Source organism: Pelodiscus sinensis, chromosome 2 (assembly GCF_049634645.1).
Source record: "Pelodiscus sinensis isolate JC-2024 chromosome 2, ASM4963464v1, whole genome shotgun sequence".
Classification (NCBI taxonomy): domain Eukaryota; kingdom Metazoa; phylum Chordata; order Testudines; family Trionychidae; genus Pelodiscus; species Pelodiscus sinensis.
Genome location: NC_134712.1, coordinates 248864552 through 248881063, shown reverse-complemented (window position 1 = coordinate 248881063; position 16512 = coordinate 248864552). Strand labels below are relative to the sequence as shown.

At 46.4% G+C, this 16512-nt stretch overlaps 1 protein-coding gene across 3 annotated transcripts in view; it reads left to right on the top strand.

Moving 5' to 3' along the window:
* CRHR2 (corticotropin releasing hormone receptor 2) overlaps positions 1 to 16512 on the top strand; it is a 274374-nt gene that overhangs the window by 20967 nt on the left and 236895 nt on the right. For 2 of the 3 annotated variants that reach the window (XM_075922873.1, XM_075922874.1), the window contains exon 2: positions 4030 to 4123. The exons of the other annotated variant lie outside the window; for it this stretch is intronic. In XM_075922873.1, coding sequence (XP_075778988.1) covers positions 4030 to 4123 — 94 coding nt within the window. The remainder of the gene's footprint in view (positions 1 to 4029; positions 4124 to 16512) is intronic. 3 annotated transcript variants of the gene reach the window in all.

Below are 16512 nucleotides of genomic sequence, written 5' to 3'. Positions count from 1 at the left end.
GAAGACTATTAAGACAGAAATCTCCAATTATTTCCAGTTTGGAGTAGATTTCCAGAAAGATATGCAAGAGTCTTCAGCTATGTTTTTGTGGGGCAAGAAATTACAATATTTGCATTCTCTTAAAATTGGTGCTAGAATAAATTAATATTTTAATCACTGAAAACATTTAATATTTGGACACTCATACAATCACAGGCACCCTTCTGTTTCTTTAAAATGCTACAAGACTGAAGGCTTTTCCCTCCAAAGTTATGAGTTATTTCACCAGCTTTCTATCTGTGTTTTTCTGCAGGTTCTTTTGCAAACTTTGTATTTATTTTATTTTTAGCTAAATCAGTCACACACAAGAAACCCGTTTATTAGGATAACTGGTCTAGAAAGGAAAGCAAAATTAATGTAACATCTGAGCGAGAATTTTTTCCCCACAAGCCAAGTGAACTAAAAGTTGATCCTAAAACAAACATGACATTCATCCTCTTTGGTCCTACACATATTGGGAAGTCCATAATGCTGTCTGGACTCTCCTGTTGTCTCACAAAAATTGGAGAGCTGCACACACAGTATGTTTACAGTCCTTTATTTAAGCCAAGTACTTGAAGTAAAACCTGGCTTTCTCGTGTAGCTTCAGTGATCCCAGTACCACGACTGGGAGGCAGTGCAGCCTGTTTGATGGGGATTCAGGAGACCTGTGGGCTGTTTTTGGTTCTGTCATTGGCCTAGTGGTGATATTAGGTGCGGCTCTGTACCTCACTTTCCCCATCTGTAAAATGGAGATAATGATACGGACTCTTTGTAAGGCGCTTTGAGGTCTACGGGTGGAAAGTGCGATATCAGATTTTTATTATTATTGCTGATGCGGAATAATTTTGTTCTTAAATCCTGTCAGAATTAGACCATACAGGTAGGACATCCCTGGTTTGGCAGCCTCAGGACCTGAGTGGACCCAAACCACGGAGTTTGCTGGACCAGAGAGGTCAAGACTCCCCTCCTGGCTGTCAGCCCTGCTGCTCCCAGGCCTGCCAGGGCTGCACTTCCATCTGGGGATGGGGCTGTACTCCCCATGGCAGTGAGGGCACCAGGTTCTCCTGTCTCTAGCCCCACTGGCGCTGCACTCCTCGCTGTGCTGTCACCAGATGGAGCTGCACTCCCTGCTGCCCTGTGCGGGCCCTGGCTTAGGCTACACTCCTGGGCACCATGGGCTTCACTGCCTCCGGCCCGGGTGGGGTCACACTCCTCGCTGTACAGGCCCAGTTGGGGCTGCGCTCCCAGACACTGGCCCTGCTGCCTGCCGCCCCAGCATAGCTGCACTCTGCACCACCAGCCCCAGCCGGGCACGCCGGCCCACTACCGCTGGGGCGGTGCTCCCCACCGCCATCTCAACCCCTGAACCTCACCATCTGGGCTCTCTGTTCAAGCAATCTCTGTGATTGTTGGACCAGAGAGTCCCAGATTTTAGAGGTGCAGCCTGTACTTATTTCTAGGGTTGCCAGATAGTTTCACAAATAAACCCGAACATGGCGGGAAAAAATTTGGTGGGGGGAAAAAAAAAAAAAAGAACGACTGCACAGAAAAAAAGTCACGGCACCTTTAAATCCTCATGCTCCCCCTGTCTCCACCAGATGCAGCAGGGGAAGAATGTCCCAAATGGCCTCCTGTCCGAGAAAAAACAGAAAATACCGGACATGTAAAATGTACATGTCCGGTACTTTTTTTTTTTTTACCAGACAGAAGCCGCAAAAATTGGACTGTCTGGTCCAATACCGGACACCTGGCAACCCTACAATTTCTCCCAATAGGAATAAAAATGTTGGAAGGATTTCGTTTATTTTAAAGAAAAAAAGCTATTTTATAAGGATTGAAAGCTTTTAATGTATTAATATTCCTGAAGAGTTTATATTTTCACCATCATTTATTCCATTTCTCCTTGTTATGTAACAAAGAACTCAGGATTACAGATGGAGATTTGCAATCACTGAGATATTTTTGAGGCTCATAAATGCAATGTAAACAATCAGTGGATATGGTGTTCCCTTGAGTCAGAGCTGTATGAGTTATCTCCATATCAATCAGTTTAAATAAAAGATTGAAAGCATTTTGTGAGTTATCAAGGCACTATATACCCTCATAAAGAGCCAGAAAGCTTTGATTTCATGGCCCAGCAGTGTCTGTCAGTAATTGGTAACTTCTGAATGTTTTATTTCCACCTTTCTGTTATGGCATTCAGCAGCAATGCTACTACTCCCTGAAGTGTTAAAAACTAGCTGCCATCTACTGATCATTTAGATGTATTGTTCTGTGAGCCACCTCTGCTGGTGTGCCATAATTCATTTCGCTTTTGGGGGAATGCAAATGAGATTTGATTCTTTGGCATCAGTATTAAGTGTATTTCTTAAAATCCTGGATTTTGTCAGATATTGTAATTAAATATTTTCTTGTCAGGAGGGTAGGCAAAGTTTTCCCCATGTTATGTGGCTTGGATGAACAATCTGAAGTTAAATCATTTTGGTGAATATCTGCCCATGGACATGAGCATAAGCAGGTTGTTAAATTTATTGGTGCAGGAGATCCATTTATCACTCCCTTTTCACTTGCTACTTAAGTCATGATAGAGAAGAGAGAGAGCTATGTTGCTTTGGTTTACATGGGGATAGAGAGGTTGAGAGGAGAATTTATTACAGCCCCGTACCTCTTGCCACAAGGAGAGCTACAATGAAATTACTTTATATCAGCTTTATAGGTTGCTTGTGTGGTATGCTAGGCTCTTCCTTAACTGTAACATACTCTGATTTTGTTTGAATGACTGTGAGGGCTGGTGGTCTGGCAGTGCCCTTCTGTGGCACTTATTCTTTTCCCCATAACAAACCTGTGACCAGGCTCACCGATGTGGGGCAGGGGAAAAGGAGCAATTGTCCCAGTGCTTGGCAATTCATAGTACAGCAGCCGTGACGACCGGAGCCCAAGCCCTTTAAATCGCTCTCTGAAGCTGGCTGCCCTGTCTCCACCCCTTCCACCTGAGGCCCCGCCCCTTCTGGGAACATGGAGCTCTGGGGCTTCCCCACCTTGTCCAGAAACCAGTGGAGGCTGTCGGCTCTCACACCTGTGACTTTTTCCTGAAAGTGCTTCTGAGAGTAGCACTGCCTGAGTTAAAATGTTGGAAAAAAATGAGCATGCAGTAGTATGGATTGTGTCCTTGTGGACTTGAGTATTGGGAAGGCAGTTTTATCACTCTAAAGGAGGAAATAGGCAGACGGGCCTTTGTCCAAAAAGAAGGATGGCTGTATGGGGGACAGTAGGCTGATAATGTCAGGGAATGCTCATTCAGATAACCCCCTGACCACATGCTGACATTAAAGACTCCGTGATAAAAACAAGCACACTTACATTCTATAGTCATTAAATTCCCTCTGTTGTTTTAGTTCGTGTTCTTCACAAAGTTCTTCATGTTCTGTCCTCTATTGTTGTGTGGTGAGATTGCTGTCCCTGTTAAACAGCTGCCATATTCCACTTCAGAGATACCGTGTGTTCATTTGCTATCTCCCAGGCATGCTTTCGCTGATGAACTCTGGATAGAAATGGTTATAAAAGTTATTATCACATGATGGAGAGAGAATTCCATCCTCCTCTTGCTGTTTAGGTACAGGCAGTCCCCGGGTTACATGGATCCGACTTACATCAGATCCCTACTTACAAACGGGGTGAGGCAACCCCGCACTAGCTGCTTCCCCCCAGCAAACCAGGGAGACGCGAAGCTAGCACTCCCCCCCCAGCAGACCAGGGAGACATGGAGTGGCTTTTCTCAGCAGACACCTCAGCTTGAGAATAAAGGACTGAGGGAAGTGAAGTGTGGGAGAATAAAACTGAGCTCTGGAGAAATGTTTGGCTAGAGTTTCCCCTACAATATGTACCAGTTCCGACTTACATACAAATTCAACTTAAGAACAAACCTACAGTCCCTATCTTGTACGTAACCCGGGGACTGCCTGTATAAATATTTATTGTCTTTTTTTTCTTTTCCTTCTGTCCATCCAGTTAGCTCTGCACTGTGACTCCTCTGTGAACCTGCCCTTGTCCGTTCTGCTGGAACAATATTGTGAAGCATTGTCAGCTCTCTACAACGTCACAGGTACACATGCTGTTCAGGTCAATCAACGGTCCCTTTTTACGTTGCTGCGGATCGCTGCTGTCAGAGTGTTCTCTCAAAGCTCCCTCACTCCTTGATTTTATGACCCGACTGAGATAAATGTAGTTAAGCCACCTGGGTCCTCGTAGTGGCAGCAGTCTTATGCGTTTGGTTGTTGAGCAGGCCCTCAGTTTTTATACTCCTGGAAACAACTGCAGGCTTGGTTTGGAAGATGCTAATCCTTCCGGGGAGATTTCGTAGCCTTTAAGTGGTTATCAGTCTGATTGTAACAGTTCAAGCAAGGAGATACTGACGTGCTGAATCTGTGTCCGTGTCAGACACCAGTTCTCATCTCTTAGACTCCAACCAGGCCTGCTAATTGGGCAGAGGGTGGCAGGGAGGAGGGCAAAGAGGGTAACTGCCCCAAGGCTAACTTTAGAGTTGGAAGCAACAGGGGTGATGTTGTGGTTGGTGTCTGCTATAGACTCCCAGCAAGTTAAGGGAATATGGATTGGACAAATGGACTGTAAGATGGATAGAAAGCTGGCTAGACTGCTGGGCCCGACAGGTAGTAATCAATGGCTTGATGTCAGGTTGGCAGTTGGTTTCTAGCGGAGTGCCCCTAGGACCTGTTCTAGGGCCGGTTTCGTTCAACATTTTTATTAATGAAATAAAATGGATGAGGGGATGGATTGCATCATCAGCAAATTTGCAGATGACACGAAGCTAGAGGAAGCGGTAGATACGCTAGAGGGCAGCAATAGGGTCCAGAGCTACCTACAACAACATACAGGACTATGTAGCACTTTAAAGACTAACAAGATGGTTTATTAGATGATGAGCTTTCGTGGGCCAGACCCACTTCCTCAGATCAAATAGTGGAAGAAAATAGTCACAGCCATATATACCAAAGGATACAATTTTAAAAAAATGAACACACATGAAAAGGACAAATCACATTTCAGAACAGAAGGGGGATGCGGGGGGGGGGGGGGGGGGAAGGAAGGTGAATGCCAGTGAGTTAATGATATTAGAGGTGGGGAAGGGTAGATGTCTGTGAGTTAATAGTATTAGAGGTGGGAAAAGGGTTAGCTATCTAATTGGGAAAGCTATCTTTGTAATGGGTAAGTTAGCTGGAGTCTTTGTTAAGTCCCCTGTGGAGAGTGTCGAATTTTAGCATGAATGCCAGTTCAGAGGATTCCCTTTCAAGTGCAGATTTGAATGTCTTCTGAAGTAGGATGCAGGTTAGCAGGTCATTCAGATAGTGTCCTTTCTGGTTGAAATGACAAGCAACTGTTTTTTCTTTGTGATCCTGTCTAATGTCTGTTTTGTGGGCATTGATTCTTTGGCGAAGTGTCTGAGACGTTTGTCCAATGTACATAGCAGACGGACACTTTCGGCACATGATAGCATAGATTATATTTCTGGAGGCGCAGGAATATGTATTCTTGATCTTATAACTCACTTGGTTAGGCCCAATAATGGTGTCAGCAGAGTGAATATGTGGACAAAGCTGGCAGCGGGGTTTGTTGCAAGGGAAAGTACCAGGGTTGGTATTAGTGTGGTATGTCCTGTGGTTGTTGGTAAGAATCATCTTGAGGTTAGGTGGTTGTCTATAGGAGACTATGGGTCTGTCTCCCAGAGCTTCTTGGAGTTTAGTGTCCTGTTCCAGTATAGGTTGTAATCTATTGATAATGTGTTGGACAGGTTTAAATTGGGAGCTGTAGGTGATGGCAAGTGGTGTTCTATTGTTGGTTTTCTTGGGTCTGTCTTGTAGACAGGATCACAAAGAAAAAACAGTTGCTTGTCATTTCAACCAGAAAGGACACTGTCTCAATGACCTGCTAACCTGCATCCTACTTCAGAAGACATTCAAATCTGCACTTGAAAGGGAATCCTCTGAACTGGCATTCATGCTAAAATTCGACACTCTCCACAGGGGACTTGACTTAAAGACTCTAGCTATCTTACCCATTACCCATTGTTAGTCTTTAAAGTGCTACATAGTCCTGTATTTTGTTTCGGCTACACCAGACTAAAACGGCTACATTTCTATCACAGAGCTACCTAGACAGACTAGAGGATTGAGCCAAAAGAAATCTGATCAGCTTCAACAAGGACAAGTGCAGAGTCCTGCACTTGGGACGGAAGAATCCCAAGCATTGTTACAGGCTGGGGACCGAATCATTAAGTAGCAGTTCTACAGAAAAGGACCTGGGGATTACAGTGGATGAGAAGCTAGATATGAGTCAACAGTGTGCCCTTGTAGCCAAGAAGGCTAATGGCACATTAGGTTGCATTAGGAGGAGCATTGCCAGCAGATCTAGAGAAGTGATTATTCCGTTTTATTTGGCTCTGGTGAGGCCACTCCTGGAGTATTGTGTCCAGTATTGGGCCCCCCACTATAGAAAGGATGTGGACATGTTGGAGAGGGTCCAGCAGAGGTGATCAAAATTATTAGGGGGCTGGAGCGCATGACCTATGAGGAGAGACTGAGGGATTTGGACTTGTTTAATCTGCAGAATAGAAGAGTGAGGGGGGATTTGATAGCAGCTTTCAGCTTCCTGAAGGGAGGTTCCAAAGAGGCTGGAGAAAGGCTGTTCTCAGTAGTGGCAGATGGCAGAACAAGGAGCAATGGTCTCAAGTTATAGTGGGGGAGGTCTAGGTTGGACATTAGGAAAAACGATTTCAATAGGAGGGTGGTGAAGCACTGGAATGGGTTACCTAGGGATGTGGTGGAATCTCCATCACTAGAGGTTTTTAAGTCTCAGCTTGACAAAGCCCTGGCTGGGTTGATTTAGTTGGGATTGGTCCTGCCTTGGGCAGGGGGCTGGACTTGATGACCTCCTGAGGTCTCTTCCAGCCCTAGGATTCTATGAATTCAGAAGGACTTGGGGCTCCCGGTGTCCAGCACTGTGGCTCCAGTGGCAACCATAGCCCTAGGCCCTTTAAATTGAAGCTGGACCCCTGTAGGGATCACGCTCTGGGCAGGACTGAGGGGGTAGGAACATGGCTGCTTCCAGCCTCGCCCCTTGCATCTGAGGCTCTGCCAGTTCTGGGAGCGTGGACCTGGGGCCTCCCAACTTGCTCAGAGGCCCAGCAAATCAGATGCCCCACTGACTCTAACTTTAGCTTTTCAGCAGGTGACAAAGGACCAAAATGTGGTAGGTGCCAAAATACAGTATACTGGAGAAGTTTGACGTTATAGGAGACTCTTTCTTTAAACTTGGAGGAACACAGACCTTACTAATCTATGTTGCCGTTGGCTGTAGCCTGTCTGGTTAAGGCATGCTGTGCTGACAGGAGAGTGTTCTTCCGTCGGCATGGTTACTCCACCTCTGCAAGAGGTGGAAGCTACCTCAGAGGGAGAGCATCCCCCGCTGACAAAGTGCTAGTGGGGACAGAGCTTAGGTCGACGTAACTTGTGTTACTTAGCTGTCTGACTTTTTCACACCCCTCAGTGACGTAAGTTACATTGGCTAACGCAGTAGTGTGGACAAGCCCCTACTCTGGTCTTCTGTCTCAGGAAATGACCAACACCTGGTGCTCAAGAGGAAGGTAAAATCCTCTCTGATACCCCTAGCCAGTCATGCCTTGCTGTGTGTGCCTGCACATGCAACAGTTTCCTCTTGACAGTAACAGGTGATCCGCTTATTGGCTCAGCTCTACTTTAGTTTCCATGTAAATGTGTTCAATGAGCTGCATACTGCAACAACAGCGAATTCTGCACTTGGTGGCATTACCTTTTCTGCTTTATGCAATGTATTGCTTTTTAAATTTCAAGTTACCAATCATTTATTTCATCACGTCTTCATTCTTCCATAGTGTGAGCCAAAAGCATAAAGGAAAGACTGATCCGTTTTCTTGATAGCTTTCATAATCCTGAATACTTCATTCAGGATGTCCTTTGCCTCTTGAACATTATTTTAAATATTATGATAAAACTTGATGTTAATCCATAATGTGCATTTCATGCTTCCCCATCCATGGATTTAATTGCACATTTCACTCCAGCTAGTTTGAGATGTTGGCAAACAATCCACTTCTTAATTGCAGGTATAAACAATGTTCGGAGCTCTTTATGCAGTGCGTGAATATAGCAGAACTTACAAAGCAGATTTTCACTACAGGTTGATCCTCTCTAGTCCCGTACTTTCGGGACCTGACCAATGCTGAACCAGAGAATTTGCCAGACCACAGGAGGTCAATATTTTCTAGCAGCATTACCAGCACTTCCACTGCTTTACTGGGCTCTTAGAAGACAGATAGGGGTAAATTAGAGCTAAATAACAGCACAGAGCACTGAGAGCCAGGACTGGTGGCTGTAAAGAAACTTTATGGGATTGCGGGAAACTTGGCCACATTGATGGTAAGTAGACATCTGGCTAACTAAAATGCTGGACCATGGGTATTGCCGGATTAGAGAGTGCTAGACCAGAGAGGTTCAACCTGTAGTGAAGAAGCATTTTAAAGGGAGAGGAGACCGCAGAAGGTATAGAAGGCTAAACTGGAAAGCACTAGTTGACAGTGCACCCTCATTTCATGGTGAAATATCCACAGAGCGCCAACCTCAGAACTAACCAGACTTTTAATTGACAATGCAGCTACCCAACTAATTACTCTTCTGTGGCATACCGTCCTTGGACCTGTATGTACTCTTTAAAGCTTCCTGGGCTATAATAGTCACTCACTCACTCACTCACTCACTCACTCTCACACACACACACAAAAATATCTTGAACAAACTTTCTTAGGAACCACAGAGAACAATCCATATGAAAATCCTTGTTGGTTCTAGCTTATCTATCTCTCTCATTCATGACAGCTCTTACCCTGTGCAACATCGTAGGGTACGTCTAGACTGCAAGCTTCTTTTGAAAGAGAGCATCTAGATCTCAAAACTGAATCAAAAAAGCGATTTGCTTTTTCGAAAGAGAGTGTCCAGACTGCATGGACGCTCTCTCGAAAGAAAGCACTGATTGCTATTCACAGAATGGCCACCAGGGCACCTGGGCTTTTTTCGATTGCCTCGTCTTTCAAAAAATGTCCTTGTTCTGTGTCCACACACACCTTTTCTCAAAAGAGCTCTTTCGAAAAAGGCATTCTTCCTCGTAATTTAAGGTTTACCAATGTTGAAAAAACCCCTGTGTTCTTCGAGTGGTCCCCGTGGGTGCTCCACTGTTGGTGTCAGGCTTGTCCCGGTGCCACAGGTTGGAGATTTTCCATAGCTGTACTCAGCCGGACCGCGCGTGCGCAGTTGGTGCTATGTGCCGTTCACGCCCTTCGCTCATACGCGGTCCAGTTCCTCTCATCCGTCCTCGGTTACAGGCGGAATGCATTTTGTCTCTTCGTTACTGTCATATTCCTGTCAGAAAAAGTTTGTTAGTTAGTTAGTTTTTCATAGTTAGTTAGTTTATTGTTGTTAGTTACTGTTAGTTATCTGTTTAAAAAAAACTCTCATAGTTTATAGTTCATAGTTTCTCTGTACTAAGTAGTTTAGTCAAACAAACAACTAAAAACTTAAGAAAATGCCCGGTTCCCCAGGTTTCAAAAAATGTTCAATGTGCCGTGAAGCCATGCCCGCGTCTGACGGTCACACGGCATGTATTTGTTGCCTCGGTGAAGTGCATGTCCCTCAGAAATGTGAGCATTGCTCCAAGCTCACCACTAGAGCTCGGAGAGACAGGGAGCTGCACCTGACGATGATTCTCTTCGATAAGGCATTACAACTAACAGCTCCCACTCCATAGTTGACCTCGGAGGTTGCCATGATGCGCAAGTGTACAGCTTCTTCCTCAGCCACTACGACCACTAAGAGGATCAGGACGTCACCCATGAGATCGCTCCCCGCTGAATCTGTAAGCTGGGTCAGCAAATGGGACAAGCCCGGCACATCTGGCATTCCCTCAAGGGCAGCGAAGTCCGCTATGGCATCGAAGTCGAATGGGATCACATCATTGGCACCGAGACCATTGGCACCAGCAACTTCACCAGTTCCGAAGGACCAGGAGGAAGGGTCTTCGGTACAGTGTTCGCCGGCACCATTGTTGCCCTCGCCACCACTAACACCAGGTCACTCACCATCACCAACACCTTGCACCTTGACAACCTGTGCAGCAACACAAACCTCTAAGTCGTGGCCTTCAACTTAGACCTCCACACCGGCCATGGTGCTGCGCGCATCGGTGCCGGCCAGAGGCACAGGGCACGGTGCCACGCTCAACATCAGTGCCAACAAGTGGCACAAAAATAGCTGGGCCAACAAATATCTCCTACATTTTTTTCCGCACCGTCTCCGTCATCACTGGGGTGGTTGTCACCTCGGGGTTGACGCCACCATTATGACTCCCTGAGGCAGGCCACAAGATCCCCATATAGCGAGCTGTGGAGACATTACCCCAGGCATTGGGAGAGACAATCCTGGTCTCCTTCAAGAATGTCCTCCCACGGGCCTTATTCACCAACGAGGTCTCCTTACTCAGCTTATCACCACTGTCATGATAGCGTAATGTTTTCTACCCATTTGTCACCAACTACATCTCACCACGATGACGTCTACTACCACAGACCACATTACTCCTCTTGTCACTACTATATATCGCACTCCGACAGATGATTGCCATGCTGCTGCCATTCATCTGTGCGCCGGTTCGCACCAGTGCAAACACAGCCAGCTGAGTGGCCTCCAACGCCTTCTGAGCAGAGCCGGGTTTCATAGCCTCAAATATCGGAACTGGAGAAGGGACAATTATCAGAACCAGAAGGCCCTCAACCAGAAACATCGCCAACAGATCAATCTTCCTCATCTCCTGATGAAGCGGTGTTTCTGGGAGACATGTACAGTCTGCTCAAAAATTTACATCCTCAACAAAGGGTGAAAATTGTGCTTCCGATCGATGAAGCAATCATGGAGGCTGCAGAAGAAATCTGGTAGACCCTGGCCTTGGTAGCACCAACAAGTAAGTGGGTAGACAAGAAATACTTTCTCCCCTCTAAAGGTCTCAAATTTCTTTTTAACCATCCACAATCAAACTCTCTGGTGGTGGATAGAGCCCAACATAGAGGCAAAACACCTCAATTCAGAAATATGGCAGGGAACAAGGACAGGAAGAAACTGGACATTTTCGGAAGAAAGGTTTATTCTTCAGCCACTCTGCTTCTTCTCATAGCGAACTACTCGGCCTTGCTATTGAACCCTGATTCCAAAAAGCCAATACTAAAATCAGTGGTTCATGAAGGCTATAGTACAGCGAGAGCGGGGTTGCAGATCGCCCTTGATGTCGCTGATATAGCTACACGAGCTACAGCAAAAGCAATCGTGGCGAGATGGTCATCATGGCTGCTGTTCCTATGGAATTACAGACGAAAGTAGAAGACCTCCCGTTCGAAAAGTGCAAGCTTTTTGCTGAAAAGACTGATGAGGTCTTGCACTCCGATAAAGACTCTCACACTGGTTGTGTCTACACTGGACCCCTTTTCTGGAAAAGGGATGCAGATGAGACAAGTCGGAATTGCAAATGAAGTGGGGGATTTAAATATCCCCCGCTTCATTTGTATAAACATGGCTGCCGCTTTTTTCCAGCTCCGGGCTTTGCCGGAGAAAAGCACCAGTCTAGACGGGATCTTTCGGAAAATAAAGTCTTTTCCGAAAGATCCCTTATTCCTTTTAAAAGGGGTCCAGTGTAGACACAGCCACTATGTTATGCACTCTGAGCATGTACACTCCCCCATACAGGAGGAGGAGGTACTACCCCTATCAGAGAAGGTACAATTTCCACTACCAGAGGCAACAACATTGCCTGTATGACCAACCCAGACAGAAACAACGACTGCAACATAGGCACACTCAGCCTCCTCGAACGAACAACCAACCAGGGTTGAAGCAGCAGATTTGACTCCTTGATTGAGGACTGCCAACCAGATATCGTTGTCGATGCAAACCACTGGGACCATCCCTTATTTCACCATCGCCTACAGCCTTTTTACCACCAATGGGCTGAGATAGCAACAGACCGATGGGTCCTGGAAGTCATGAGATCCAGTCTCACGATCCCATTCGCCTCCATCCCTTTCCTCACCCTGCCAACCCCGTCCCTCTTCAAGGACCCATCTCACGAGGATCTCTTGAGACAAGAGGTTCACCATGTATTGTTGATAGGATCCGTGGAGATAGTACCACAGCAGTTCAAGGGAAGAGGGTTCTATTCCCATTATTTTTTTAACACAAAAGAAAACCGGCGGATGGAGGCCCATTTTAGATCTGCGAAGGTTAAATCGTCTTTGAAGACAGCATTTCAGAATGGTGACTCTCACTACTATAATCCCATCACGAGACTGGTTTGCAGCCCTTGATTTGCAGGACGCTTACTTCCACATCGCCATTTATCTGGCACACCGTCGATTCCTTCATTTTGTAGTCGGCGAGATGCACTTCCAATATCGAGTACTGCCGTTCGGTCTAGCATTGGCCCCCAGAGTTTTTTCCAAGATGTTATTGGTAGTGGCGGCACATTTACGGCACAAATACATCATCATATTTCCCTACCTGGATGACTGTCTCATAAAGGGAAGGTCACAACAGGATACAGCTTGCACAGTCACCCTCGTCAAACGACCTTCGATTCCCTTGGCCTCATAACCAATGACCAAAAGTCTACGGTAGAGCCAAATCAGGTCATAAACTTCATAGGTGCCAGCTCGACTCTTATCAGAGCATGTACACACTTACCAACAGAATGATTTCAAACCATACAGGATCTGGTAGCCATCTTACTACAGGCCTACACAGTATCGGTGCACACTTGTCTGCAACTAATGGGCCATATGGCTGTGACCACATTTGTGGTCAGACATGTCCGTCTTCATTTCCGAAGTCTACAGCATTGGTTAGCGTCGGTATACATTCCAACGAAGTAAGGCCTCCTCCTCACGTCCGCACCTCTCTATTGTGGTGGACCAAGCCGCACAATTTGATGACAGGCATTCTGTTTCATCGTCTGCAGCCTGCCTTTCAAATAACTACAGATACATCCCTCATAGGGTGGGGCTCGCATATGAATGGCATGACAACTCAGAGTAGATGGTCACCCGCAGAAAGGATGTTGCACATAAACCTTCTGGAACTCAGGGTGCTTTGCTTGCAGACATTTCTGAGCTATATATCAGGTTCCTCTGTCAGAATATTAACAGACAATGTTGCCACAATGTTATATATCAACAGATAGACAGGGGCGAGATCACGGTCCCTCTGTGCCAAGGCAATAGGATTGTGGAACTGGTGCATAACAAACATCAACCTACTAGCAGCATACTTACCGGGCATCAGCAATGCCATCGTGGATGATCTAAGCAGATGGTTTCCCCACGACCACGAGTGGGAGCTACGCACAGCCATTCTTCAATGAATTTTCTGTCAGTGGGGAACTCCCCGTGTAGACTTGTTCACTACAGAAGACAACACCAAGTGCCGTCTCTTCTGTTCCAGGGTGGAGGTCGGAGAGAAATCGATAAGAGATGAGTTTCTAATCAGTGGGAAAGGTCCGTTGCTTTATGCTTTTCCCCTAACAGTGCTCATACCTTGTGTACTAGAGAAGATCAATGCAGACTCTGCATAGGTGATCCTCATAGCAGCAGCATGGGCGAGGCAACCTTGGTTTCCCTTCCTCTGGTTAATGTCCCTGAAGCCCCGTTGTCCTCTCCCCTCCCTACCAGACCTACTCTCCCAGAACCACGGTCACCTACTACACCCCAGACCAGAGGCGTTGCATCTAACGGCTTGGCTCCTGACTGGTTCACAACATTGGAACATCTTTGTTCACAACAAGTCAAAAACGTACTAATGCATAGCAGAAGACAATCCATTCACGTGACTTACCTGGCGAAATGTTCTCCCAATCAAATCGATCCTGAGACATCGCGTCTTCATCAGATACTCGATTACCTTCTACAGCTACAGCAAGGGGACTCTCCCTTTCCTCCCTGAAAGTACATTTAGCTGCCATTAGTGCTTTCCATCACTCTATAGACGGCGCATCGGTCTTCACTAACCCTATCACAAAAAGGTTCATTAAGGGCCTAACAAACCTCAGTCCCCCCCGCAGACCACCACCCCTCTCTTGGAACCTCGACCTCATGTTGGATACCCTTATGTATCCTCCCTTTGAGCCTTTAGCCACAATCTCCTTTCATATGATCATGATGAAAGTCCTCTTTCTGCTAGCAATCAAGTCCGCATGTAGAGCCAGAGAATTGGCGGCTATGATGGCAACTCCACGCTTTACAACTTTTGCCAAAGAGTCAGTGGTATTACAGCTACATCTGACCTTTATCCCCATAGTGCTGCCTTCCTTCTACCTGAAGTTACACTTTTCCTCATGGGAAGCTTTACTCCATACACTCGACGTTCGCTGAGCGCTAGCTTTTTATATTCATAGAACTCAGGACTGGTGTAAAACAGGCCGCCTAGTAATATCAGTTTCAAGGCGTTCCAAGGGCTGTGCTCTATCAAGCCAACGCATCTCAAACCTTATAGTGGAATGCATTTCTACTTGCCACAACATCCGCAACAGACCTCTACCGTCTCATCCGAGGGCCCATTCTATAAGGGCGACAGCTACTTCAACGGCATTCACCAGAGCAGTCCCGCTGAGTGGTATTTGTAGAGCTGCCACTTGGTCATCTGACATGACATTTATGCAGCGCTATGCAATTGCACAACGTTTGGCAGCAGACTCTGCAGTGGCTTCAGCAGTACTATCCGTTAACATCAAACATAGCTCTGTAGCACAACCGGATACTGCTGTGTAGTCACCAACAGTGGAGCACCCATGGGAACCACTCGAAGAAGAAGAAGTTACTCACCATTATGCGGTAATGATGTTTCTTCGAGATGTGTCCCCGTGGGAGCTCCACACCCTGCCCTCCTCCCCGCTCCGGAGTTCTGTCTCTTCTCGTTTCAGGTTGTCGAGCAGTGAGAGGAACTGGCAGGAGCCAGATCGCGTGTGAGTGAAGGGTGTGAACGGCGTGTGGCGCAAACTGCGCATGCACGGTCTGGCTGACTACGGCTATGGAAAATCTCCGACCTGCAGCGCCAGGACGAGCCCGACACCAACAGTGGAGCACCCATGGGGACACATCTCGAAGAAACATTGTTACTGCACGAAGGTGAGTAACTCCTTCTTTCGATTTGATTTCAAAAGAACACAATTGCAGTGTGGATGCAGGTGAAGTTTTTTTGAAAAAAGGGCAGTTTTTTCGAAAAAACAATGTAGTCTAGACAGTAGTGTCCTCCCCTCAGAACTGCTAACTTCACATAAAAGTGCGTACTGCCCCTTTAAAGGACAAGTTGGATTCTTCAGCTGGGTCAGCCTGAGTGTATTCAAGTAGACCCTGCCCTAAGGCTGGGTTATATAAACAGGAAGCTGGAGCTAAACAAACTGAAGAGGAGCAGGAGCTATGCCTGGTGTAGTAGGGGCAAGGGTTCCTCTTCTGGTCTGTAGGGGTTTCGTCTTGCTAAATTCAGCTGCTTTTTTGGGGGTGAATTGTAAGTTTGGGAGTGCTGCACCAGCATTCTGCAGTAAAGGCTTTGTATATTGTGATTGTGCCTGTCCTCGGACCCTACTTAAAGGGGACATGCTATTTTGTTAGCATAGGTTGACTTCTCCATTGGTTGTTTGTTAAACTGTGTTGTCGCAATTAGGGGGAGTTGAGGTAGGATACTCCTCCGGCCCCACATTGGGCCACAAAAGGCTGCTGGTTAGGTAGCTAATATCTCTACGCTTCACTTTAAAAAAACAAACAAACCTGTTCTCAATATGTATAATGAAGCCACAGTGAGAAAAGCCTTTTTCTACCGTCAGCCACGGGGACGTTTAGTGCTGCACTCAAGAAATGGCTCTGAAAGTAGAGTCTAAATGTAGTTCTCTAACCAAAGCCTTTTTAAGAGGGGAGAGTAAATGGCTCCTTCTCTGTGGGTCTTGCTAAGTGACCTGTCTTCGTTACCATGGGGGAAATGTATTGACACTGCTGAACTGTGGCCACGTCTGCACTACCGGGCCTATGCTAGCCTAGCCCCCTAGTGTGGAGACAATGTTTGCCTGCAGAAGGAGGTTTTCTGCTGGTGTAGTGACACCATCTCGCTGAATGATGTTAGCTATGGTGGCAGAAGCATTCTTCAGTAAGAATAGCTGTGTCCACACTGAGATTGACTTAGCTGTGTCCCTAGGGGTGTGTTTTCTCCACTCTTCTAGCTGATGTATCTATACCAGATCAGTTTTAAGGGGAGATTAGTGTCAGCTCAAGGTGAGCTGTAGGTAGTTCTTGCTTTGCTTCTGCATGCAAAGGGAAAACTGTCCAAGTAGCTTGATTTCTCTGTTGTAACTCACCTGATGTAG